The sequence below is a fragment of the Ustilago hordei genome (assembly GCF_900519145.1).
Source record: "Ustilago hordei strain Uho2 genome assembly, contig: UHO2_contig_01, whole genome shotgun sequence".
NCBI lineage: Eukaryota > Fungi > Basidiomycota > Ustilaginomycetes > Ustilaginales > Ustilaginaceae > Ustilago > Ustilago hordei.
This window is the reverse complement of record NW_024545270.1, coordinates 1,642,790-1,668,088: the sequence shown is the minus strand read 5'-3', so window position 1 is coordinate 1,668,088 and position 25,299 is coordinate 1,642,790. Positions and strand designations below refer to the sequence as shown.

General features: G+C 48.0%; 5 protein-coding genes across 5 annotated transcripts; 2 read left to right on the top strand and 3 right to left on the bottom strand.

Annotated features, from left to right (window-relative positions):
* Positions 1-40: 40 nt before the first annotated feature.
* On the bottom strand, positions 41-894 carry UHO2_00456 (uncharacterized protein; the record flags this gene model as incomplete). Its single annotated transcript, XM_041557076.1, has 2 exons — positions 41-606; positions 705-894. 2 exons carry the CDS (start codon positions 892-894, stop codon positions 41-43), a joined length of 756 nt encoding a protein of 251 aa, XP_041413010.1.
* A 4,928-nt stretch (positions 895-5,822) lies between these two features.
* Positions 5,823-7,251, bottom strand: UHO2_00455 (uncharacterized protein; the record flags this gene model as incomplete). The annotated part of the gene is made up of 4 exons (XM_041557075.1): positions 5,823-6,181; positions 6,390-6,612; positions 6,679-6,881; positions 6,963-7,251. The coding sequence occupies 4 exons, from the start codon at positions 7,249-7,251 to the stop codon at positions 5,823-5,825; spliced, it is 1,074 nt and encodes a 357-aa protein (XP_041413009.1).
* Positions 7,252-8,608: 1,357 nt separating this feature from the next.
* On the top strand, positions 8,609-9,747 carry UHO2_00454 (uncharacterized protein; the record flags this gene model as incomplete). The annotated part of the gene is made up of 3 exons (XM_041557074.1): positions 8,609-8,668; positions 8,861-9,531; positions 9,579-9,747. 3 exons carry the CDS (start codon positions 8,609-8,611, stop codon positions 9,745-9,747), a joined length of 900 nt encoding a protein of 299 aa, XP_041413008.1.
* A 2,915-nt stretch (positions 9,748-12,662) lies between these two features.
* UHO2_00453 (uncharacterized protein) lies at positions 12,663-14,560 on the top strand (the record flags this gene model as incomplete). Its single annotated transcript, XM_041557073.1, has 5 exons — positions 12,663-12,979; positions 13,125-13,219; positions 13,263-13,669; positions 13,757-13,896; positions 13,966-14,560. The coding sequence occupies 5 exons, from the start codon at positions 12,663-12,665 to the stop codon at positions 14,558-14,560; spliced, it is 1,554 nt and encodes a 517-aa protein (XP_041413007.1).
* Positions 14,561-19,667: 5,107 nt separating this feature from the next.
* Positions 19,668-24,728, bottom strand: UHO2_00452 (putative DNA/RNA helicase (DEAD/H box family II); the record flags this gene model as incomplete). The annotated part of the gene is made up of 1 exon (XM_041557072.1): positions 19,668-24,728. The coding sequence occupies one exon, from the start codon at positions 24,726-24,728 to the stop codon at positions 19,668-19,670; it is 5,061 nt and encodes a 1,686-aa protein (XP_041413006.1).
* Positions 24,729-25,299: the final 571 nt, after the last annotated feature.

Here is a 25,299-nt window from a genome sequence, read left to right as displayed (position 1 = left end):
CATCAAATCGAAATCGAAAGCTTTCTGTGCATTACTGCACTTACTTGGAGCCAGTAGCGCCCTGAACAGCGCCCTTAGCCTGAGCAGCAGCGTCGCTCAAAGCCTGGCTAGCCTGCTGACCGGCGTTCTGAGCGGTCTTCTGTGCCTCACCAGCCTTCTGCGAAGCAGTGTCAGCGGCATCGCTAGCGAGGTTGCTTGCACTCTTCTGAGCCTGACCAGCCTGCTTGCTGACCTCGTCAGCGACTTCACCGGCCTTCTGCTGACCAGCAGCGATCAAGTGCGAGACGTTCTCGACAATGTGGCCGGCGGTAGCACGGACCTGGTTGACGAGACCGGAAGCGTTGTCCTCAGCGGGCTTGATGTACTGGTTGGCAGAGTCGAGGGTGTGGGAGGCAAGGTCACGGGCCTGGTTAGTCAAGCCGATGAGGGACTGCTTGGCCTGTTCGGCGGACTGCTGACCTTCCTTGGCGGCCTGGTCGGTGGTCTTGGAGGCCTGGTCGGCGGCGTCGTTAGAGGCAGACTTGGTATGGTCAGCGGTGTTCTGAGCGAGGTCCTTACCCTGGCCGAGGATGGAGCCTGCGGTCTGCTGAACGTAGGCAAGGGTGCCTGCGAAGAGCAAAAGCGGAACAGAAGGAGGAAGAAGTGTCAATAATGTGATTTCACAGAAGCGCGATAAGGCATGGCTGCATGCGAGAGAAACTTACTGGAAGCAAGTTCAGAGGCCTGCTTGGTGAGCGAGTCACCATGCTCCTGAGCCGGGAACGAACGGTCGCCAGCCTTGTTGGAGACGTCGTTGCCGAGTTGCGAAGCCTTGTTGGAGGCGTCGTTGCCAAGGTTCTGAGCGTCCTTGGAAACGTCGTTGGTGTTCTTGTTGGTACCGGGGATCTGCGACATGTTTACTATGTAGTGGAAGGGTGATGTATGTGTATGTGTGCGTGTGCGTGTGTGTGCGTGTGTGTGTGTGTGTGTGGACGGATTATATGTTTTGGTTGATGATGATGGTGAGTTGAGAAGTGACGATAGTATTTGTATCTTCTCTGCTTTCAATAGTGTTGTGTCTGGCTATGGCGGGATTGCTTTGGATGAAAGCCTTGGCTCAACAACTGCAACGCAATCACAGTCAGACAGCGGCTGGAATTCAACCCTCGACAGGGGGAAGGCCAAGTTTCAACCACGTTCTGCACAGCGTTCATGAGACAACTCAGCTTCGCTCGCTCTCACTATTTTGCCGCATCGCCATTTACAGTCTTTCTATGCTGTGCCGTTCGGAATCACAGTTCAGAGTGGAGGAAGGCTAGGCTATTGCACTGACTGAATGCCCGTCCGTGCGCAGCCGCTGCATGAGATTTCACACGCGGATCGAAGCTCCAAAAAGTGTAGATTTCCACACTGATATGACGCAATTACGCGTGTGAAATGCCAAAAATCCCTCTTTGCTTCTTTCGTGCCGCCGTGCCTGCCGTGACTGCCATGCCTCTCTCTTGTTTTCGCCGCTGTGATCTCACATCACCTTTTTCCTGCTTATCGTGGATGGCGTTGCCGACAGCCAACTCATGCATGCAACTAGCCGTCACTATATTCACTGCTGTCACTGCGACTTTGCTTGGCTGCAACGAGATGCGAGATGACGGTCAAGCACTGAAAAGCTACCCTGACTGCCCAGCAGGTCCCTCGACGCCGATCAACTCAGTCACGATCACACCGTCCCATCTTCCCTTGCCTTCCGGAAAGCAAGGTCTTGGAAGACCGGCCTTGTGAAATCAACCCTTGTTTCTATTTGTGATTCGCCGAACCCGTCTCTCTTTACCGGCTGAGCTGCAAATTTCTGCTGAAGATAACGGTCCAGCTGGGCACGATCTGATGACGGGTTGGGGAAAGTCGATCTGATCGGAGATCGGGCGGACCGATATGATGGAGTTTGAGGACCGTTGGGGTCCCATCCGGTGTCATACTTCCTCATTAGTTGGGATGATCCCACAATCAGCCACAAACCACAAATGTATATACAGTATGCACATACACTGTCCCAAGATTTTACATGTCATGATACATCACTCTAATGCTCAATAGCTATAAGTTGTATTGCCACACTGTCTGATATTGTCTGAAAGTGCTGCTTCTTCTCTCCAAGACTGTGGAATTGATATTGACATTGACTAAAAAAAATTGTGCTATGAAGAAGAGCCAATTTTTTTTTTATTGTGGGACAGTTTATGGAGTGCTCCTTGACAACACCTTAGTACTTTGTATTCCCTCCTTTGGCCTTCAGAACTGCCTTGATGCAGTCTGGCATGCTCTCTATTAGTATCCTACATGTCTCTGGAGTGATCACTGTCCATTCAGCTTCGCATCTCTTGAGCAGTTCATCCCTGGACTTTGCAATTGTACTATACTGTGAAAGTTGCATTTTGAGATGGTGCCAGAGGTGTTCAATTGGGTTCAAGTCCAGCAACTGCCCTGGCCATTGCATAACCTTAATGCTATTGCCTTCCAACCATGTTTTTGTCTTCTTCAACATATGTTTTGGGTCATTGTCTTGCTGAAACATGATGTCAGTGTATGCATGCTGAAGCCACAAATCTGAGATTGTTTTCAAAAGCTTGTCATTCAGGATATCAATGTATTGGTCTGAATTCATTGATCCCAGCACCAAGTGTATACCTCCAACCCCTTCCCATGTCATACAGCCCCAGATCATGATGGAGCTGCTGCCAAACTTGATCATCGGCCTGACAAGCTTGCTGTTGAAGCCAGCATTCTTAATCCAACAGAACTGCTTCCCATCCAGTCCAAAGAAGTTGATCTTCATCTCATCAGACCATACCACCTTCTTCCAAACCTCAACAGTCATGTCCTTGTGCTCATTCACAAATTTGAGACATGCTTTGTAATGCCTCTTGAGTAGCTTCAGTTTATTCACTAACCTTCATGCTTTGTAATGACAGTAATGAAGTGCTTTTCTTACTGTCATTGGGCATGCTTTGATGTGAAACATCTCCTGCAGTGCATGACATGCTTTCCTGACTGTGGACATTGAATTGAGCTTGAAATAGTGGTCCAGGAAGCAAACATGACAAGGCTGGAGTTTTCTTGGCTGGCCCCCCTTTGACTTTGGAGCATCAGTGGAGGCACTTTTGCTGATGTGAGACACCATAGACTTGCTCAGACCAAGTTTCTCGGCAACTGAACAGGTAGATTCTCAATTTTGGAGGTGAAAGAGTGCCAATTGGCACTTCTCTGGGGTGGTTTTCGGCATGATGGTATAGATATGATGGTGTCAGACTGGAAGTGCATCTGGATCACTCACAGTCATCTGATTGAGCTGAAACTTTCCATGTCACTACTTTCAATGTGTATGAAGGTGCCCACCAAGTTACATTACAAGTTTCATTGTAGTCAAAAGCCCACAAGGTCAGGAATGGAGTGGTGTTGCTATTTGGGAGCATGCTCCATAAACTGTCCCACAATAAAAAAAAATTTGGCTCTTCTTCATAGCACAATTTTTTTAGTCAATGTCAATATCAATTCCACAGTCTTGGAGAGAAGAAGCAGCACTTTCAGACAATATCAGACAGTGTGGCAATACAACTTATAGCTATTGAGCATTAGAGTGATGTATGGTGACATGTAAAATCTTGGGACAGTTTATGTGTGTACTGTAGATAATGAGCGGAGAGCTTGAGGCTACTGCTATGTTCTTCCCTTATAGGGGGTATCAAAGTTTTTGCATTTTTTAAAAATGCGGGTTTTTTGAAAAGCGCGTTTTTGGAGGGAATTTGAACCCCCCCAAGGAAATGTGAGTTTCCAAAAACATGATGAAGTCATATGGCCAATAAGAGATGTAACCTAACAGTGAGCATATGTTACTTGTCCTGCTCTCATTGCTATCACCCATTGCTTGCTTATATCTTGCTTTCCTCTTCACACAATGCACTCAATGTAATGTTTCATATGGTGGTAAGAAGGGTTGTATTGAACAGCAGAAGAGAGAGTGCCTGTCAGATCAAGAATGGTTGTGTCAAGACTTGCTCCTGTCTCCAAGCTGAAGCACTTTGAGTCATGGCATTGTAGTCCACAGTAGTCTTCTCATGATGTCAAGACAATGCAGTAGTGTCTTCCTCATTGCACCCAGTGGATCTGAACAGCACCTAGAACATTTCCTCTTGAAGATCATGTGCAGCAGAACTTTGAAGTCTTGACACTGCATACTGTGACATTCCTTGTGTTGCAGTGGCAAGATCCAGTTTGTATCCCTGCTGATTTGTGCATCTTGTCCTCCTGAGCTCTTGTGTATCCCTGGCATCAAGTTGGAGGCTTTGAACAACCTCATTCACCTCATCCTCAGAGAAAGAGGGCAACAGCAGGTTGGCAATATCAGCAGGATGGTCATATTGACTTGCAAAGGTGTGTGCAACAATGCATGCTTGGATTGTCTTGGCAGCAGTGATGTGGTCCTCAACATGGTAGATGTTACCATGATAGCCTGTAAGGCACTGGAAGCAGTTCTTCAGGTATGCAATGGCATGTTCAACTCATACTTGGACTTGAGAGAGTATGTAGTTGAAGTGTCAAAGGTCTTGACTCTTGTTGGCAGCAATGTGAGAGAATGGTCCAACTTTGAAGGCAGAATGGCCATATCCACCATCAACCCAGATGAACTCACCTTCATCAAGGTACAGGTGAGGCTTCTTGAGGATGTTGCTGCCTGAGGCCCAAACCTTTGAATCCTGAATGCTGCCAGGCTGTCCAACAACTGATTTGACAATCTGCAGTGAGTGTGTCAGGATCACCAACACTACATTGATGCTGTGGAAGCCTTTGTAGCAGAAGTGCTCTCAACTGAGCACTCCTGGCTTCCAGGCAAGAGGGATGTGTGTGCCATCCACCACAAGCCAGCCTTTACCTCACTCTTCAACCCCAGATGTATTGCACACCCAGGCAGCAGCATGTTGCCTCTCTCCCTCCAAAGCAAACTGCATGACCTCATTGTTTAGCTCAAGGAGGCCAGCAACTGTGTGATTGGTGTATCCAACAATGCTCCCAACACTGCAGCCACATTGCAAAGCAGTGTCATGTTCACCACCTCCATTTCCAGAATGGCCTAGTCTGTACAGAGCCACTGAAAGGATCTCTTGCACTCTGTTGAGAGACATCACAGCTGAGCTGCTGTAGTTCCACTGGAAAGCCTCTGTTTGCTGGAGTCAGATGGCAAGATTGTTGAATGCTTCAGGGGACATATGAACAAGTCCACAATACATCCTATGATTGCTTGATTCATACCTGTTGAGAAGGTGGATAAGCTTATCAGTGTGGCCAAGAGGAGTGTAACATGTGATCATGTACCTTTGCTTTCATATGAAAGTGCACAAGCAGACAAGGTGTCATGAGAGTGGAAGTGGGTCACCATCATCATCCAAGTTGTCAATGTCAGTGCTGCAGGAGTGCTGCACTCTGTCAGTGTTTTGGATGACCTCCACAGGTATAGAGAGCTCAAGAGTGCAGACAATGTCATTGAGAATTACTTGCTTGTTGCTGTAGTGCACCATGGCTGGAAGGAGGAAGGGGGTTGGAGAGGGAGCATGGAGAGGGGGGATGGCAACAAGAGTGATGCCAAAAGGTTGCAGAGTTGAGTGGTGGTAGTAATGGAAGAGGTGTGAGAGTAAAAATTTTTGTTTAAATGCTTTGGAGCTCATTATGTGACTGTGCTGCACATCATTTCTTGACTGCACTGCACATCATTTTTATTCACCTCATACTTGCACTCTACAGAAAAACATTCAGAAATGACTTTGCATTGAGACTGGATGATGGTACATGTAATGCTACAGGACAGGAAGATTGAATGAAGAGTCCATGTTGTTGTTGTTGCTGGTGTTCTGATGAGCATCCTGTTCACTGCTGGCCTGAGAAGCAAGGAGGCACACCATCTCCATCACCATTTCATGATCACACACATGAATGCATTCATCACACTCTTTCTCCTCCCTCTCATGCTGCATGTGCATCTCCTCATGCTTGGTATGCTCAGCCTCCAGTATTTTCTTGCATCTGGTGTGTTCCTGTTCAAGCTGCAGGCAGATCTGAAGGGTATCAATGGAAGAATGATAGAAAGCTTCAGCAAGTGTGTTGCACTTGTGATCAAGGGCACCTTGCTTGTGCTTGGTGCTGGGAGAGAGCTGGGCTGAAGATTGAGAAGAGGTGGAATCAAAGACATCCAAGCCACCAGCAGTGGAGGAAGGTGGTCAAGCCTGCAAAGGTGAAGGCAAAGGTGTGGTAAAGATGTCATCATCACCAGTGCCAGCAATGGATGCACCAGAAGTGGATGCAACAGCAGTGGGGGGGGGGGGGTTGGTTGGTGGATTCCATCAAGTCAAGAATAGGAGGCAAACCATGGCTGTGAGTGCCATGATCATATGGCTCACTTCCAGAAAGATCCATGGGTATGTCAGCTGAGCTGTAGGAAGGCATGTCAGCCTTGTCATCACTGGTGAAGTCAAGACTGGGAGTTGTGATAAGTGCTGTGGGATTGGCATAGAATTGGCCATTCATCATCTTGTGCATCTTTTTGAACCAAGTGTACTTTGTTGACAGGGCAATGCAAGATATGTAGGACTGTTTGAAAGTATGAATCAGCATTCAGGCATACCATTGCAAGCAAGGAAGATTGCAAAAACTTACCAGGTTGGATGCATCCATGTCCTCCAGCAGCATACCAGCTCCAGTGAGTGAAAGCTTCTTCTTCTCCCTGTAGTATGTCTCTAGCAGCCACCTCAGCTTGGCCTTGATGCAATTGGGATTGACAGATGCACCTGGGAAAAACATCTTGGAGATCTCCCAAAAAATGGGATGTATGCAAAGTTTGAGGGCTGGATCACTCTCAGCTGATTCTCAAGATGGCAGCAGAGTGCACTGGTAGGACTTGCTGTTGTAGAGGATTGTGACAAGGTGAAGAACATTGGCACCTGACCATGTGAAGTTCTTCTTGCCTGTGGCAGATCTAGAGGCTTGAGTTGGACAGGAAGTGTGGATGTCAGAAGTGCTTGTAGAACCAGATTGAGACAGTGCAGGCACATTTTCAATGTGAGTTGCAGAGATTGTAGGTGTAGTGGACTGGCATAACAACTCTGCAGAGATGTGATGAGAATCATCAGTGGAGGAGGTCATGTTGAAAGAGTGCAAGGAAGAGGGAGTGAGCAAAAGAGTGACAAGAGTGAGGAGCAGAGAGAAGATGTGGAGTGATAACCCTTCCATGTTTTCACAATACTGTCTCCTGACCTGTGTTTTTAAAAACACAGTTTTTTTTTCCCTTTGCACAGCTTATATAAGCTTTTGTGTTTTTTTGAAAAACACACTCTTCAAAAAACCCATGTTTTTAAAAATGCAAAAACTTTGATACCCCCTTATGTCAATATAGTATAGTGTTTTAGCTCAAAAGCTTGAACACTATACTTGGACTGATATCTCCCAATAAGTGTTGATCAGAGTTAAATCTTCCAACAGTATCAGCTCGTATCAGGCCAGACATCAGGGCTGACCGATGTTTGTATCAAGCCAAACACTTCGGCCCATCTGTTGACTGTATCAGGTCAACTACCTCGGGCTGTCCAATGACTGTATCAGGAGGAGATAAGGGCCAACAGGAGATAGAACCTGAGCTCTATTGCTGTATGGACCTTTATGCTGCCTCATCATGTTCAGACTCCTCTTTCACTCCAATATGTTACTGAATCATCCACAGGGTAAGACATATAAAAGCACCAAACTTAGTTGGCTCATTATTGGTTGGTATCCATCCCTCTGTACATACTGTTCATTGTCATCAATAAAACCACATCCTACCATCCAAGTCTGTCACTCCACTCGAACAGCATTGACATGTGAGAGAGTCAATCAAGCCTTTAAGATCCAAAGAAGGATATGTGAGATGCAGATCATTAAAAAGCTTTTAGGGGGTATCAATTTTCAAGTGTTTTTAGAAACACATGTTTCTCGATTCTAACCTCACTCTTCGCCATAGCCGTTGAGTGGATCCCCATCCACTCTACACCATACAAACTAGTTATCACTTCTACTCAAGTATACATTAGTTTTCAGTCAGCAAAGTAGCAATCACAAGTAGATTGCTTCCATCATAGTGTGTGTGTTGTATCATTGCTCACTGACATCCGAAGGCAGTTCATAGCAAACCAGTGGTCCAGATAATGATAGAACTGAAGGCAGTCATCCACTGCAGTCTGGGGATCACCTCAAGCACTCAGTCAATGCACTGGACACTCATGTCAGCACCACCAAACAATCTCATTCACACCAGACCTTGGTGCCAGTGTAAAGTTCATACAAGTTATCAATTGTGCCAAGCTACCTCTGGACAGAGTGTCCACAGTGGTCAGTCAAAACCTGCAATAGCAAAACCCCTATTACATCTTTGGGCAAGAAAAGTCATAGAGGCTTCTCTATGACATACCTTGACAGAAATAGTAATACACAGCATGTTACCACATATCTCAACAGGATTTGTAATAGACACATTTCTATTACAGATATCAGGTTTTAGGCACAAGACCTCTGACATTAGAGTGGATCATTTAAGCAGCACCCCACAATCAACATGATGGACGAGAGCCTGCACAACAAGCTTGAGAGGCTTCTCTCCCTAATGGAGGCTCAGGTGGAGCTCACCAGACAAGGTCAACATGAGGAGCACCTATGCTGTGCTCACCTGAGTGAAGAAGAAACAATTGAGCTCTTGCACTCAGAAGATCAAGTGGGAGGGGACAAATCCATGATAGGAGACCTGCCCACACTGACCCTGGCATTGTGACCAAGGCAATTGGTGTCATTCACTGACTTGGACAAGCAGTCCAGTGTCAATTATGAGAAGTATGCTTCCCCCACCAGGCCCAAATACTTCAAGCCCAGGGTGGACCTGTACAACCAGCCTAGGATGGATCCTTATGGCCTGGAGCAAGAGGATGATGCTAGTGCAACAGGAGGTCCTGACCTCTTGCAATCAAAGCCAATTGCCACACCATTTCCCAAGTTCAACCCCAGAGATGTGGAGATCTTCATACTCGAAGCCAAAGCCTGGTTCAAGTTCAATCAGGTCTATGAGCAAGCATGCATGATCAACCACATGAGTGCTCAATTGGAAGGGAATGCTTGTGAATGGTGGGCCTCCAAGCTCCATATCAACCAAGCACAAGAAGGGAGACTGTTCCATGGCTGGCACTACTTTACTGAGTGCCTGGCAGAACAGTTCAATCCTCATAATGCTAGAATGGAGGCCTACAACAAGCTGTTGGCTCTCCGTCTCACTAGTGATGCACCAGGTGCTGCTACCCACCATGTCAAACACTTCAGAGACTTAGAAGGACAAGTCAATCTAGTTGACAATGAGCTAGTCATGGATCTGTTCCAAGGCAGCCTCACATGCAGCCTGCAAGAGAAGTTTGAGAGGAACCCACCTGTGAAAAGGTGGGAGTGGTACCAAGAGGTCAAAGAGAACGACTGGCAGAGGATGCTATTACAGCAGTCTGCTGCTAGGCACCCAAGTGCCACTCCACTGTGACCAAACCCAGGAGCCCAGCCTATGCCAGCTCAGAGTTCACTCCCAGCTCGCCAGCCGGCACAGGCCACTACAGGAAACCCTGGCTGGCCAACCAATCGGCTTTTGCCCCATCAGCTGGTTCAGAACCAAAGCCTGAAGGGCCCTCCAATGGCCCATACCAATGCCTGCCACCTGTGTAAAGGCCTCAGACATTGGGCAAAAGATTGTCCAAACAAGAAGCTGGACCCCTTGGGCCCATGACCCATGGTGTCAGAGGTCTCGTGCCCAAAACCTGATATCTGTAATAGAAACGTGTCTATTACGAATCCTGTCAAGATATGTGACAACATGTGATGTATTACTGTTCTTGTCGAGATATGTAGTAGAGAAGCCTCTATGACTTTTCTCGCCCAAAGAAGATTTTGCTATTGCAGGTTTTGACTAACTGCTGTGGACACTCCATCCAGAGGTAGCTTGGCATGATCGATAACTTGTATGAACTTTACACTGGCACCAAGGTCTGGTGTGAATGAGATTGTTTGGTGGTGCTGACACAAGTGTCCAGTGTGTCAACTGAGTGCTTGAGGTGATCCCCAGACTGCAGTGGACAACTGCCTTTGGTTCTATCATTATCCAGACTGCTGGTTTGCTGTGAACCACCTTCAGATGTCAGTGAGCAGTGATACAACACACACACTATGATGGAAGCAATCTACTTGTGATTGCTACTTTGCTGACTGAAAACTAATGTATACTTGAGTAGAAGTGATAACTAGTTTGTATGGTGTAGAGTGGATGGGGATCCACTCAACGGCTATGGCGAAGAGCGAGGTTATATAACTGTCTCTCTCAACGTTGCCCCGCAACATTGTGCCCCCCCCCCTCTGGGTGTCTCTTCGGCACTGCTCCTCCTCCTCCTCGTCCTTACTATTCCTCCTTCCACCCTGCAATGCTGCTCATCAGCATTGTGTCTCATGCTTCCTGCAGATGGACAATCTTCGCATCGTCTCATCATCAATAGGGGTAATTCCCACCTCATCTGAGCAATAGTTTGTACCCCTTTTCATCTAACCTGTCTCTCACCCTTGGACTCATTTGCCAGGCAGGTCCCCTGCTTCATTGGTGGCAGACCCAGATGTCATTGCCACCCATCAATGATATCAATGTCCTTTCGCTGGTTTCAGTGAGATCTGTTGTATGATCACAATATTACTGATTCTGGCGGTTTTTGTTATAAGCTCCCACTCTTACCAATCTGAGCAAGATCTGTTGTAGGACCTCTCTACTACCAATGTTGATGGGTTCGGCTTTTGGACCCTTGTTCGGCCCGATCCGACGATTCCTGCGCCACTCCTCATATGCTTCCAGATCCTCCTGCGCATTCGATCCTATGACACATGGGACCAAAGGTCATGGCGACCACAGAGGATCTCCTCGAAGAAGGAGCCCCAGACCCAGGAGATGAGCAGATGGGCAAACCTGAGATGGGTGAACCCGAAGACCTAGACTTCAGCCAGTGCCAGACACCAATGGACACTGGCCATGAAGAGGTCCAAGATGACAGTGACAAGGGAAACATCAGTGGGGCAATGCACTAATGGCATGCATGGCCCTACAAACCTCATTGCCATCCTTATGTACATATCAAGATTGCCCCTTGTGTTTCTCTACCAGCAGAGGAAAAGCAGTATTAGAGCTATCCAGGATGGTCCAAGACCATCTGGCTTGCATACTTGCTGACACCAGTGCTGGTTTGTCTATAGTCCCAGATTTTTTCATCAGTAAGTACCAAATCCCCACAAAACCCACAAAAACAAGATCGATACATGGTGTCACTGGACACCAGCCTGCCATCAACAGTTCAGCAATGATACAAGTCACTATTGGCAAGCACAGCCTGGGAGTAGTAGAAGTCTCAGTGGCCGACACTGCCAACTATGACCTCATCTTGGGTTTCACTGAATTATGAAGGCTCAAGCCAACTATACATTGGGAAACAGGCCAGCTAGAGTTCAAGGCCCAGGAACAGGAATGACCACCAGAAGCAGTGGCAACTGGGGGTCTACACATGAAGTCAGCAGAATTTGTCATAGAAAGTAATCTATAACCAAATTCAGTGAAAACAACTGTAAATCGGGAGTTGGAAAAATTTGTCATAGAGAATAGTCTATCACCAAATTCAAGGAAATCAATTGCAGCCAGCACCTATGGTGAGAAGCCAAAGTACCCCACCCTAAATGGGAATGAGTTCATCTCAGCAGAATGACTGCTACAGGCAGCTCTCAAGGATGGACCCATTGGGTTCATGCTGTTGGAGACCCCACCCTCATCACTCCCAGCTTTTGGGTTTGTCCCTGCCAGCACCAACAAGGGGGTTGAAATGGAGGTGGAAATTGATAATAAGGTATTGGTGGAGGACATACCAAAGCTGTATCAACATCTGTGAGATGTGTTTGATGAGGTGGAAGCAGATAAGCTGCCCCATCATACTGAGCATGATCTCCATCTTGAGTTGATGGAAGGAAGCAGGCTGCCCCAGGGCCCATTGTACCTCAAGGGGCCCAAGGAAATGGTCGAATTGAGGAAGTACTTGGACAAGAACCTTGCAAAAGGATTCATACATCTGTCAAAGAGCCCAGCAAGATCTCCAGTGCTCTTCATGCCAAAAAAGGACAGAGGTCTCAGGCTGTGCATGGACTATTGTGGCCTAAATGAGATCACTGTCAAGAACTGGGCGCCGTTACCCCTCATCAAGGAGCAACTGTTCCTGCTTTGGAAGGCAAAGATCTACACCAAATTAGATCTGCAAGTGGCATACAATCTCATCTGCATTGTGAAGGGAGACAAATGGAAGACAGTGTTTGGCACACAATTGGGACTCTATGAGTACCTAGTGATGCCATTCAGCCTGGCAAATGTGCTGGCCCATTTCCAATCATTCATCAATAACATCTTCCAGGACATCATTGGAGTATATGTAGTTGTGTACTTGGACGATTTCCTAATCTTCAGTGACACCAAGGAAGCACATGTATGGCATGTCACAGAAGTTCTTGTTTGATTAAGAAGTAATCAACTGTTTGCCAAGCTGTCTAAGTGCGAGTTTCACACCACTATGGTTGAGTTCTTAGGGTACATTATCAAGCCCACTGGGGTGGAGATGGACCCAGAAAAGGTGCAAACTGTCAAGCAATGGCCAATGCTGGAGTCAATCCATGACATCCAGAGGTTCCTAGGCTTTGCCAACTTCTACTGGCAATTCATAGCTCACTTTGCCCAAATCGCCAAGCCTTTAACCTCACTGGTTAAGCTGACTGAATGCTTCAAGAAGTTTGAGTTGCCAGAGGATGCTCAGCAGGCCTTCCACAAGCTCATACAGGCATTCATGACAGCTGGAGTGCTAAGGCACTTCAATTACCATCTCCCTACAAGGTTAGAAATGGATGCGAGTGACTTTGCCATTGTGTAGCTTTCTACTCCAGAAAGATGTTGTTGGCAGAGAAGAACTACAAGATCCATGACAAGGAGCTCCTGGCAGTAGTAGCTTGCCTCACCCAGTGGCAACACATGCTAGCAGGACTGCTGAGTCAGCTAGTTATTCTCACAGATCACAAGGTGCTCAAGTACTTCAAGTCACAGCACTGCATCACAGGATGACAAGCAAGATGGGTGGTATTGTTGGCTGATTTTGACTTCATGCTGCAATACTGACCAGGAGACAAGGGCAGTGAACCTGATGCACTCACCAGACAAGTTGATATGCAACCTGTCAGCAAGGAACAAGAGCACAATGTGTGGCAACTGCTGCCTGCTTGGGTATTCAAGAAGGTGGAAAATGAAATTGGTAAAAGAAGCAGGATACAGCAAAATCCAGCAGAAACCATAGTAGTGAGCACAATATTACAGATTTCAACAGAATTGGCCTTAGCAGTGTGTTTGGATGATGATTCTGTATTAGTAGCTCCCATGCTCACAATGGAGTCTATAGCAATGCAAGAGCTCAAGGAGTTGACCAATATCTTTCAGCCCTTGGACCAGGAGTTGCAGGAGATACATGTGAAGAAGCTGTTTGAAGTCAAGGATGGCTTATGGCACAGTGGTGGTAGATTGGTCATCCTGAAGGTAACCATGCTGGGAAGAACCAATGACTGCCAGACACAAAGTGCCAGAGAAGTGGATGGTTGATCCCTCTCTGTCAAACACTTGCAGTTCATGGTGATGTCCCAATGTCATGATGGCATCACAGCCAGACATGTGGGACAAGATGCCACCATCAAGGTGGCACAATGGCACTATTGGTGGCCAAACATGACAGCTTGGATTGCCGATTATGTGGCAAGCTGTCCCATGTGTGCCCAATACAAAGCACCTTGCCATTGACTGTATGGCCTGCTCCAACTGCTTGCCACACTGGACAGACCATGGGGCTCCATCTTGCTGGACTTCATTGAAGGACTGCCACTATCAAGAGGGTATGATTCCATACTGGTCATTGTTGACAGACTGACCAAGTATGCCATCCTGGCCCCAACTCATAAGACAGTCATGGCAAAACAGACTGCCATGTCAATTTGGGGACATGTGGTCAAACACTTTGGATTCCCTGATCATATGGTCTCAAACTGGGGAAGACAGTTCATCTCAAATGCATGGAAGGAGTTTGCTGAGAGCATGGGTGTTAAGCATTTGCTCAGCATGGCTTACCATCCACAGACAGATGGACAAACAGAGAGAGTCAATCAAGTAGTAGAGCAGTACCTACAGATGTATTGCAACTATGAACAGGATGATTGGGCCAATCTGCTCCAAACAGCAGCCTTTGTGTATAACAACACAGTCCACAACAGCATTGGCATCTTGCCATTCTTCACATGCTACAGATGGAACCCCAAGGCCCATCCTGACATACCTCAGCAACTAGGGGTGAATAATCCTGATTGTTCCAAGTACTTGGTTGACAGCAAAGAGCATTGCAAGTACCTCCAAGACCAGATCAGAGAGGCACAACATTGAACAGTGGAACAGTACAACTGGAAGCATAAGGACATCGAATTCAAGGTTGGCAAATTGGTGTACATCAATTGCCAGAACTGGAAGACAAGGTGACCTATGCTGAAACTGGATACCAGGTTTGCAGGACCTTACCCAGTCCAGGAATGGGTAGGCTGCTGAGCATACCACATCACTTTACTGTCATGGGCCTGAATGCTCAGGAAGCAGGAGGGTCACTGGTTCATATGGAAGGAGCACAGGTATCAGAGATCTAGTCGATACCAGTAGAGAGCATGGTCATAGTGCAGTCTCCATGGAGACCATGGACTCCTATGGACTCACATGCAAAGGAGAACCGAGCCACATGCGAGGAGGGCCAGGCACAGCCACGAGGAGGACCAAGCTCAAGGAGCAGGCACAGCCATGAAGAGGACCAAGCTCAAGGAGCAGGCACAGCCATGAAGAGGACCAAGCTCAGATGGTTACCACTCAGGGGCTCGAGAGACAAGAGTCATAGGAACTGTCACTGGTCAAAGGAGAAGGAGCAGTGTATAGGAAACCGGCAAGCAGGTCCTGAGGAGGAGGAGCAGTGTCGAAGGAGTTGACACAGCCCAGGAGGCACAGGGGTGCCAAACAAGCAGGATAGCAAGGAGGAGGAGCAGTGTCGAAGGAGTCGATAGCTCAAGGAGGACAGGAGTGGTGCTAGAGGGGCCCCCCTGTACAGTACTCGATGAAGAAGGTACTCTCTGGAGAGAGAGCAAGAGCAGCATCACTGGCGACGCTGTGAAGAGGTATATAACCATACTTTCTCATCATCAAAGGTCGAGTGGATCCTCATCCACTCTACACACCCATCATAACTAGTTATCACTTCAGCATAAGTATACATTAGTTTCAGTCAGCATAGCAGCAATCTATCAAGGTTGCTCCTCATCATAGTGCATGTGTTGTATCACCACTACCTGACGTCCAAAGGCGGTTCATAGCAAACCAGCGGTCTGGATATAGATAGAACCGAAGGCAGTAGTCCACTGCGGTCCAGGGGTCACTTCAAGCATCAGTCAACACACTGGACACTCATGTTGACACCACCAACCTTATTACCAACACCATCAACCTCATTATCATCAATGCTCACCAACCTAATCACCAACACCATCAACCTCATCATCATCAACACTCACACCAGACCTTGGTGTCATCATAACCTACATATTGATATTGATTGTGCTGAGCTACCCCTGAACAGAGTGTCCACAGAGGTCAGCCGAAACTACGATAGTATATACTACAAATGCCACCCATTGCACAACTTGATAGTTGCCAAGTGACTAGCTCATCAAGACTGATACCGAGACAATAGCTGTCACACAGTTTGATAGTCACCAAGTATCTCGACAGACCAACCTGGGTTTCAGGCGCGAGACCCCTGACATTTACCAGCAAACCTCAGGGTTCATGATGTGTTTCATGTATCCATGCTCGAACCAGTGAGGACTAGTTCACTTCCACAACAGTCTGCACAGCCAGTCATACTGGCACTCCCAGATGAGGAGCTCGAATTCGAAGTCAAGGCCCTCATTGGGAAGCACACAAGGGGACAGAGGGTGGAATATAAGGTGCTGTGGAGGGGGTACCCAGAAGAGACAGCTTCTTGGGAACCTGTGACTAACCTCAACTGCCCAGACCTCATCCAGGAGTATGAGGCTTTGGGGGGGGAGACGAGGCTAGCACAAGGAGGAGCACGAGGTGGAGGCAAAATCGGTGAATGAGAGTTGGGACCAATTTCGAACGAAATCTGTGGAAGAAGACACATAACTACAGATTCTGCAGGAATCAGCAATATAGGGGCTGTATGACAGATTTCATAACAAGTAGGAGGTGACGACCTCTCATCACACACAAGGAGGGTCAAGGACGAAACGACTCTCAAGCAGGGTCATGAGCAATCTCATAAGAGGCAGGCCACAGGCTCAATCAGATCAGGAGGAACAAGAAATTGGAAATGCAGCTATGTCACTACATGTAGACATAGCCGGAGGGGACAGAGGGAGCAGCACAGGCCACATGAGTCCACTGCTTGTCAACCGTGGGTTCCACCCACGCGTTGATAGGGTCGGGAGGACCACTGTGTGGCATAGTCCTGCAAGTTGATAAAGAAAGCATAGACAGAGATATAAAGTATAAGAACGTTGGCACACTTAACATGAATAGACTAAGTTGTACTTACAGAGCTGTTGTGATCCATGTCTTGAAGAATTACTCCAGCACCAGTCTGCTGCAAGATGGTCTTCTTGATGTTGTTGTATTGTTCAGTGAGCCAGCAAAACTTAGTTTTTACTCAACCAGCACCACCAACAGTAGACTTGTCTGGGAACAGCTCCTGCCATAACTGACCACAGATAACATCTTTGTTTGCCTTCAGACCCTTTTCCTGTTCCACAGTCAAATGTCCAGGCAATAGAACATGTTTGTATTGATCAATATTGTAGATGATATCAACAAGGCAAATTATATCACTAGGCAACCAATTGAAGTAGGCAATACAATCTGTGTTGTTGAAACTGCTGCCATGAGTACTGGCTTGATGGCTGTGAGCTGCAGAGATTTGATTTGGGCAGGTAGAGGCTTGGCAAGGCAAAGAACTGGCAGATGTGGTGGTATTGGAACCAGAAGGAGAGGAGGAGGGCAAAGGGGAAGTGGGAGAGGCTGCTGGCTGAGTTGACTCAGCCCCAGTCAAGGTGTGGAAGTTGCAGAAGGGTGGGGCTGCCAAGAGCCATCAAGGTTGGACTTAGCTGGCATTGTGTTGTGCTGCAAAGCAGCTGAAGACTGGTCTGATCCATGTCTGGGTGCTGACAGGGAGGAAATGCTACTGAAGATGGTGATAGAAGTGAAGCAAGGGCAACCATAACTCAAAGCATGAGAAAGTGTAGATAGTGTGGAAAGTGGAGCTCAAGGGCCATGCCCAGGGTCATGTTACAATCACATGATATCAGCATGTGACAAAAACTCCTGCTGAGAACTCAAATAGTCAGAAACCTGGGCTTGTGGCAAAAATAAGTACAGTTTTTCAAAACTTCTGAGTTTTTCTTTCCAGGCAGAGCTTACTTAAGCAAAGAATTTTCAAAATCCAAAGAAGCTGTGAAAACTTGGAGTTTTGAAAACTCAGAGAAAACTGAAACCCCCTACTGTTGTGGAGTGAACTCTGTTCTGCATTTTCACAATACCATCTCCTGACCTGCATTTTTAGAAATGTGCACATTTTTTTTTCCACTTGGCGCAGCTTATGTAAGCTTTTGCGCTTTTTTGAAAAACGCTCCAGAGGGGGTATCAATTTTCGAGTGTTTTTAGAAACACGTGTTTCTCGATTTTGACGACTTTTTCCCATTTTTGAACACCCCTTTTTGGAGCATCCAAAAAACACATGTTTCCAAAAACACATTTGCAGCAAAGGTGACATTTGGTTCGATTTAACATGTATGTTATCAAATCCATTGTTGGTAAAGAAGGAGGGAAGCAAGTGGTTGTGCATCCATGCATCTGCACTTCATTTGACACACAGTAATGAAGGACATGATGCACCAGTGTGATGAAGTGAAGCAAGTGGATGCACATCCATGCATCTGCACTTCATTTTGGAAAGTGACAAAAAAGTGAGTCCATTTTACCAGGTCCAGAGGCATGTTTTTAGAAACATGTGTTTTTTCAAATTTGGGTGAGCTTATGTAAGGTTTTTGTGCAAAATAAAAACTTGTCAAAATCGAGAAACATGTGTTTCTAAAAACACTCAAAAATTGATACCCCCTCAGGGGGTTTTAGTTTTTTTTTTTTTTTTTTTGGAAACTCAAGTTTTTTTTGAGTTTTCACTTGCATCGAATATTCATTACTTACGTAAGCTCTGCCATTTTGGAAAATACTCTAGTTTTTGAAAACACTGCTTCAGCAGTACTGATGCAGCAGAGCTTTCAAAATTGGACCTGAGTTTTCACTCATGTGATGTTGCACATTGTCATGGGACTGGATGTGCAGAAGCCAAAGTCAGATGAAGAAGAGCACTGGAATCGCAGGATCAGGAGAAATGAAGGGTTAAGGCAGAGTTCACTGAGATCTGTAGTAGAGAGGCTCTATGACAGATTTCATCCAGATCAGTACAAGCAGGATTTTACAGTAAAGCTCACTAGAACCTGTTGAATCCTAATCATACAACAGATCTCACAGAGGATGCCGACCTCACGGTCTGCACAAAAAGGCAGTCATCCACTGCGGTCCAGGGATCACCTCTCATTCAATTGGCACACTGGACATTTGTGTTGAATCAACCTCATCAGCACCAGACCTTGGTGTCAGCACCACATACCTATAGTTATTGATTGTGCCAAGTTACCTCTGGATGGAGTGTCTGCAGTGGTTAGTCAAAACCTGCAGTAACAATCAAACTATCACATATTCAAGCAAGAAAAGTCATAGAAGGCTTCTATGACAGATCTCAGCAAGAATAATAATAAAGGCCTTTTACCACAGATCTCGATAGGATCAGTAGTAGTTGCAATTCTACCACAGATTTCAGGTTTTAGGCATGAGACCTCTGACACATGATGTTGCACGTGATCTACTTGCGCAAATGCCTCCACTGTTCCTGCACAGCTTGTTTTGCATGAACCCACGGTGTCAATAATGACTGTATATACTTTGATTATACAACAAGAGTGTCAAAGATGGTGGAGCTACAAGGCAGTTTGGATTCCAGAACTGCTTCATTTTCTGGCTGACACTTCATGTTCTGGCCAACACTACCCTCCCTTTGTTGGCTTCAAAAATTAACCCTCTAAAAACACAGCTTACATTTGGGGGCATCAATTTTCTGAGCTTTTTTGAGTATTGGAAGACTCTAGTTTTCGAGGGCAAAAAAAAAACTGAAACCCCCTACCCTTCGAAAAATCCGCCTTCTTAAAAACGCAAAAAGTTTGATACCCCCTCTAGGTCGTACACAGCCTCACCTAGATGCTTGAAATAGTAGCTCTGATCCTTCCATGTGATCGTTTTGATACCATGCATAGGATGTTGCTACCATGTTGTGATGTCTAGAAATAGCATGCTTGTTGTGATTCATGGTGTCTATTGATGTGGTCTACTGCTGTAGCGCCAAATCCTTCTCATTCGCCCCCACGTCCAGCATTCTACGCGCCAACTCAAACAATCTCTCTTGCCCTTCACTCCATTCCTTCCCTGGGTTCCTAAAGCTAGCCTTCATCAACCTCCCCAATCCCTCCCTCAATGTCTTTAGCGCCACAAGAGTCTTCGGATCCGCGCTGGCGATCCTAATCCTCTGCCTGTCAATATACAAACTATTACTCGACAATCTAAACTCTCCATCACCACAAAGCATATACACCGCTTTATCGTCCGTCCAACCTGTCTCCCATGCATACAACTTCTTACTCTGCATCATGGTGTAGTAGAGCATATAAGAGCTTGAGCTGCTAACAAATTCGCTCATTTTCGTTTTGAAGTTGACGGAAGAGGGGTGGATGGAAGTGGGTTGATTATTACCGATCGTTTTGAGCTGGTAAGTTTTGGAATCGATGTTGAGGAGTTTGGGGTATAGACCGGCTGCTAGGGTGGCATGGATCATGGCGAGAGAGGAGGAATTGACGTCAAGATATGCAGGGATGGTCATGAATCGAAGTTTGGAGTAGTTGGCGGATCCACCGGAACGGTAGCGAAGTTTGTCGAGTTCTTGACGGAATGCATCGTCGACAGAGACAAAGCCGGCATCGATGAGGTATGAAAAGTACTGCTGGCGAAGCTCTTCGATTTGAAGCAGGTTTTGGATGCTGAGGAAACTGCGGTTGCAGAAGGTACGGTGGTGGTTTTGAGCTGTACTGCGTCGGAAGCCGTTAAAGGCGTTGGCGATGGTGAGGAAATCCGAGTCGCCAAGCTTGAAGCTTTGCTTGGCTCGATCTGCTTCCAGCTCCTTACCGAAGGGTGTCATGAAGGGTGACTTGGAGTTGAGCGCTGCAGCGATCGTCAATGCTGGGTCGAGACACTTGAATAGAGTTGCTACGAGTAGGAACTTGCCCATATGCACATCGAGTGGCATTTTGGACAGATGTCTACCCAGGTGTGTGATTTCTTCCTTCGATGTCAGCGCCTTTACCTCAACAAGTGCGGCAATGGCACGCTGCACATTAGCCGGGCTCGGCGGTTCAAGAGCCTGCGAGAGTGCATTCTCGATCGAGTTGCCGATCTTGATCTTCATGATCTTGAGCTTGAGTGCAAGACCTTGCAACGACAAACGCAGCATCTCCGGCAACGGGTGCTCATCGAGGTACGAGTCGTGACGATACTTGGTGAAAAGGTGGAAGCAGATACCTTCCTGCACACGACCAGCACGACCGCGTCGCTGCTTAGCGTTGCTCCTGGCGATAAAGCATTCGACTAGGCGTGAAATTTGTCGCTTCTCGTCGTATCGCATCTCTGTGTGCTTGCCTGAGTCAATCACACAGGTGATATCGGGGATGGTGATACCGGTCTCGGCAACGTTGGTGGCGATGACGATCTTGCGCACACCAGGAGGTGGCACGTTGAAGACAGCGCCTTGGTTCTCTGACGAGATAGTCGAATGCAGTGGGAAAAGCTGGAAGCCAGGTCCACCGAAAGTGGGGTGATCGACAAGCATGTCGTGGCACTTGCGAATCTCTGCAAGACCAGGCATGAAGATGAGTGTAGCCGCGCTGAACGACTCCAGATCCTTTTCGAGACATACCCGCTCAAGGATCTTGATGATGAGATCATGGTTGATGACGTACTCGTTCATCCTCCCGAGCGTGTCGATCGTCTTGCTGCGATAGGCTTTGCCGAGACTGCCCATGCTAGAACCTTGGCCGTCAGGGTCATTGTCGTCATCGTCAAGCAGGGCAGGATCATCATCTTCTTCTGGCGCTGGTGCTTGAGCAAGAAGCTGCAACTTACTCTTGTTGCCAGGAGCGTTCTGTTTGCGTGCGTTGCCATCGCGATAGCCGCGCTTGGGTCGGAATGCATATGGTGAGTCGTCCTCGATGATGTAGTCGCTCATCTCAACGGCATCTTCCAGGTAATGAACGTTGACAGGGAACGTGCGACCAGGAACAGCAATAGTCGGGCACCCACCACAATACTTGCTGATGCGCTCAGCATCGACAGTAGCAGACATGAGAATGACCTTGAGATCCTTTCGGTGCGCAATGAGTGTCTTGAGAATGACGAGCAAGAAGTCGGACTCAATCGATCGTTCATGCACCTCGTCAATGATGACGTGTGTAATTTCGTTGAAGGCTGTTCCCTCGAGCATACGCAGGACGATACCTGTTGTAGCGTAGACCAGGCGCGCATTCTTGCCGACGTTGCTCTCGAGTCGGATCGCGTAGCCGACCAAGCTGTCGTTGCTGCCGACACTCTTGCGTGGCTCACCCAGTTCCTCACTGACACGCTCAGCGAGAGAAATGGCCGAGATACGCCTAGGCTCGGTGACGTAGATCTTGCAGTTGCGGCCTTGTGACATGCAGTGCTCTAAAATGTAGGCGGGCACCTGAGTCGATTTACCACAGCCAGTCTCACCACTGAGGACGAAGATCTGATTATTCTCGACGAGGTCGAGAATCTCCTGGCGATGGTTGGCGATGGGCAAGCTCTGACGACCCGGAAGCATCTTTTGGTACGAAGGTGATGCAATGCGGTTGCTAAAGTACTCGGCAATCTCTTTGGCCCGCGCCTCGGACGGTTGGGGTGCAGAAGCAGCCGACAACTCTCCCAATTCGGTCTGTTCCGCTGCTGCAGAAGCGTTGCCAGGTGCAGTCTTTCCCTTTGCCTTCTTGGCCGCTGCAGCCTCCTCCATCCTGACACGAACAACATCACGCACACGCTGAAAGCGAGTACGGCTCTTTCGGTCTCGCTCATCTTTTTGCAGGTTGGTGAGTTCCTCCCACCATTCGCGATAGCCAGGAGGCAGTGCGCGCTGGACCGATTTGTCGCGGTCGATGCAGAAGAGCGCTACCGTGGCGACAAAGTCGTCCGACTGAAGCTGGGTCGCGCATCCGACAGCTGTGAGCGTGTACTCGTCGACGTAAGATGGTATGCCGATGCTGATAGGGGTCTTGTTGGGAACGACTTTACCTCCGTTCCATCGGATAGTGAGCTTGCTGCGGTGCAGACGACCACCCGAGGGGATGACGGTGAACTTGTACGTCGAATACGGGTCAGCTCGCTTAAGAGCATCCGAGAGCATGACACGAGGCGTTTTGCCTCCATCACCACTCTTTGCTCGTGCTGGCAGGTCACGCACGGTGACGGTCACACCGGTGTCGGCGTCTTTGTCCTCGATGGGGCCTTCATTGAGCAAGTCACCGAACATGCCGCCTTCATCATCGGAGCCAGCATCTGACTTCTTCTCATCTGGCTTGTCGTCCTCCCCTTTGTCAGGAGACTCGCTTTCCTGCTTTCCCTCCGTGGAAGTCGGCGCCTTATCCTTTGACTCTGCATTGTCGGCCGGAGCTGCCTCTACTGTTGCTGGAGAAGCGGACTCGATGCCAGCAGCTGCCTCAATCTCTCGTCGTCGCTGCTGACGCTTCTTCTCCTCTTCCTCCTCTGCCGCTTTGAGCTGCTTCTCGATCTCTTCTCGCTGACGAAGCACCTGTCGGAAGCCATTCGTGGCAGACTTCTGGTCGAAGAACGCACCGCGCTCGCACTCGCGCATGAAGTCTTTGGTGCGGCCAAGTACCCTTTCGAGTCTGGCATCTTCTTGCTTCATTTGTGATTCGCCGTCCTTGCCGAGCTCTTTCTTCCACTTGGACTTTTCCTGATCGATGCGAATCTGCATCGCCCGCAGGATCGACCACGTTGCAGTGGGCTTTTCAAGTGTGTCGATTTGATTCGAGTCGAGGTCATCACTGAGCCGCAGGATTAGGCGCTCGCACGACTTCTTAAGGGTGTCTACCTTCTCCTGGTCGACCTTGGGCTTAGAAGTCCGAGGTGCAACTTTGGATGCTATTGTCGCTGCAGAAGCGGCTGGTGTGGGCCCTGGTGAAGCTGCTCCTGGAATAGCCTTGGTGGGGCCTGCCTGCTCATTGCGTGCGAAATTGTTCTTGCCAAGTGATTCTACTCGAGTGAAATCGTAGCCGTGGTATACTGGCGGTCGGCTCTCATCGTATTCGTCATCATCCTCATCCTCATCCTTGTCATCAGCCGCACCGTTGAGCGATGGGAAGTCCTTCTTGTTGGTCTCTTTGCCGCGTCGCTTTTTAGCTGCTTTGCCCTCGCCAGCTCGAATGGCATCCTCCAACGACTCTTCATTGAGAGCCAGATACAGGTACGACAAGCATTCTTCAACGTCCGGAGAGAGAGCGTTCGAGAGCGCGTCTTCGACCTGTGCTGACGAGAAGCCCAGCTTGAGGAGGATCTGGTAGGTGGTCAGTGCTTTGGTCATGACTTTGTCTTCGGACTCAGTCCATGCTGAGGTGGAAGATGAAGCTGCTCCAGAACATCCGGCGTTGTTGACCGACAGCTTCTGCAGATCCTTTGTCAGGGTAGCCATGGCCAGAGGGGTATGCGAAGAGCCGATACTGATTGGTGTTGCGCTACCCGAGAGTGTTGTGGTACCTGAGGTGGCGGTGACTGGCGTAGCGGTAGAGTTTGTAGGGCTGCTCAGGTTGGCTGATGGGGCTTCTGTGTCCTGTGCTCCAGTGCATGCGTTCAAGGGTGCTGCTGCCGCCTTCGCCTGCTTGCCGAGGTCAGCTGCAACCTCGAGCACCTGATCACGTAGCTCCGGATCCATCTCGAAGTTGGGCAGTGTCTTAGCAAGTCTCCGGTCATACTCGATAGCTTTGTGCTGGCGCGAGACTTCCTTCTCGACCCTGTCCTGAAGCTTGTCGACGAGGTTTTGGAGCACCTGCTCTTCCTCCTTTTCAGGGTCGAAGTGATCAGCTCCGCCCGGCTTTCCGTCGGCACCGGTCGACTTGGCCGCAGAAAGGTTGACTGCAAGGCTTTCGTCGTTGATCTTTTCGTAATCGACTGCAGCTGCTGAGTTGGCGGTCTTGGTGGTTGCAGGCTTTTTCGCTGCTGCTGCTGGAGGTGGATCCTGCACTTTCTTGGGGGTCGAGGTAGTGGCATACCCGCGCTGGACGGTGCCTTTTAGGGTGGGCCTCTTTTTTCCCATCTTTGGCCTCCGTACTTTCTGCAAAGAGCTAAGAAGCGGCCATAAATGGTCAAAGGGTTGATATTATGGTGCAAAAGCAAGCAAAGGAGCCGCTCTCAGCAAAGCTGTCACTCGTCACACGAACGTGCACTTCTCTGAAAGCTGAGCTGTGCTCCATCTTGAGGTTTTCTTCTCAGTTGAAATTAGGTACGCCGCTCTAGAGGCCACTATCAGGCGCTCTTCGCAGCCGGGTGTATCTAAGTGAGAAGGCTTAAATTTCAATGGGATGGTAGTTACTAAACAGGAGTATATATACCTTAACATCCAACTACACTCACTCTCCAAGTCATTGTCCATGGACCATGTATCTCCTTTCATGACAGTTCTCATGTCAACATACCCCCTGCATACCATGGAATCAATCCACAAGCATAGGCTGCATGTGTTACCACAAGCTTTGCATCTACCTCATTCTCTTTGGTGCTTGGCGTCTTTCTGGTTCCCTGACTCTGAGTACTCTGATTTAACATGTCAACCTTTTGAAATACCGATGTATCTTCAACTAGCGGGTTTCAGTTTTTTTTATTTTTTT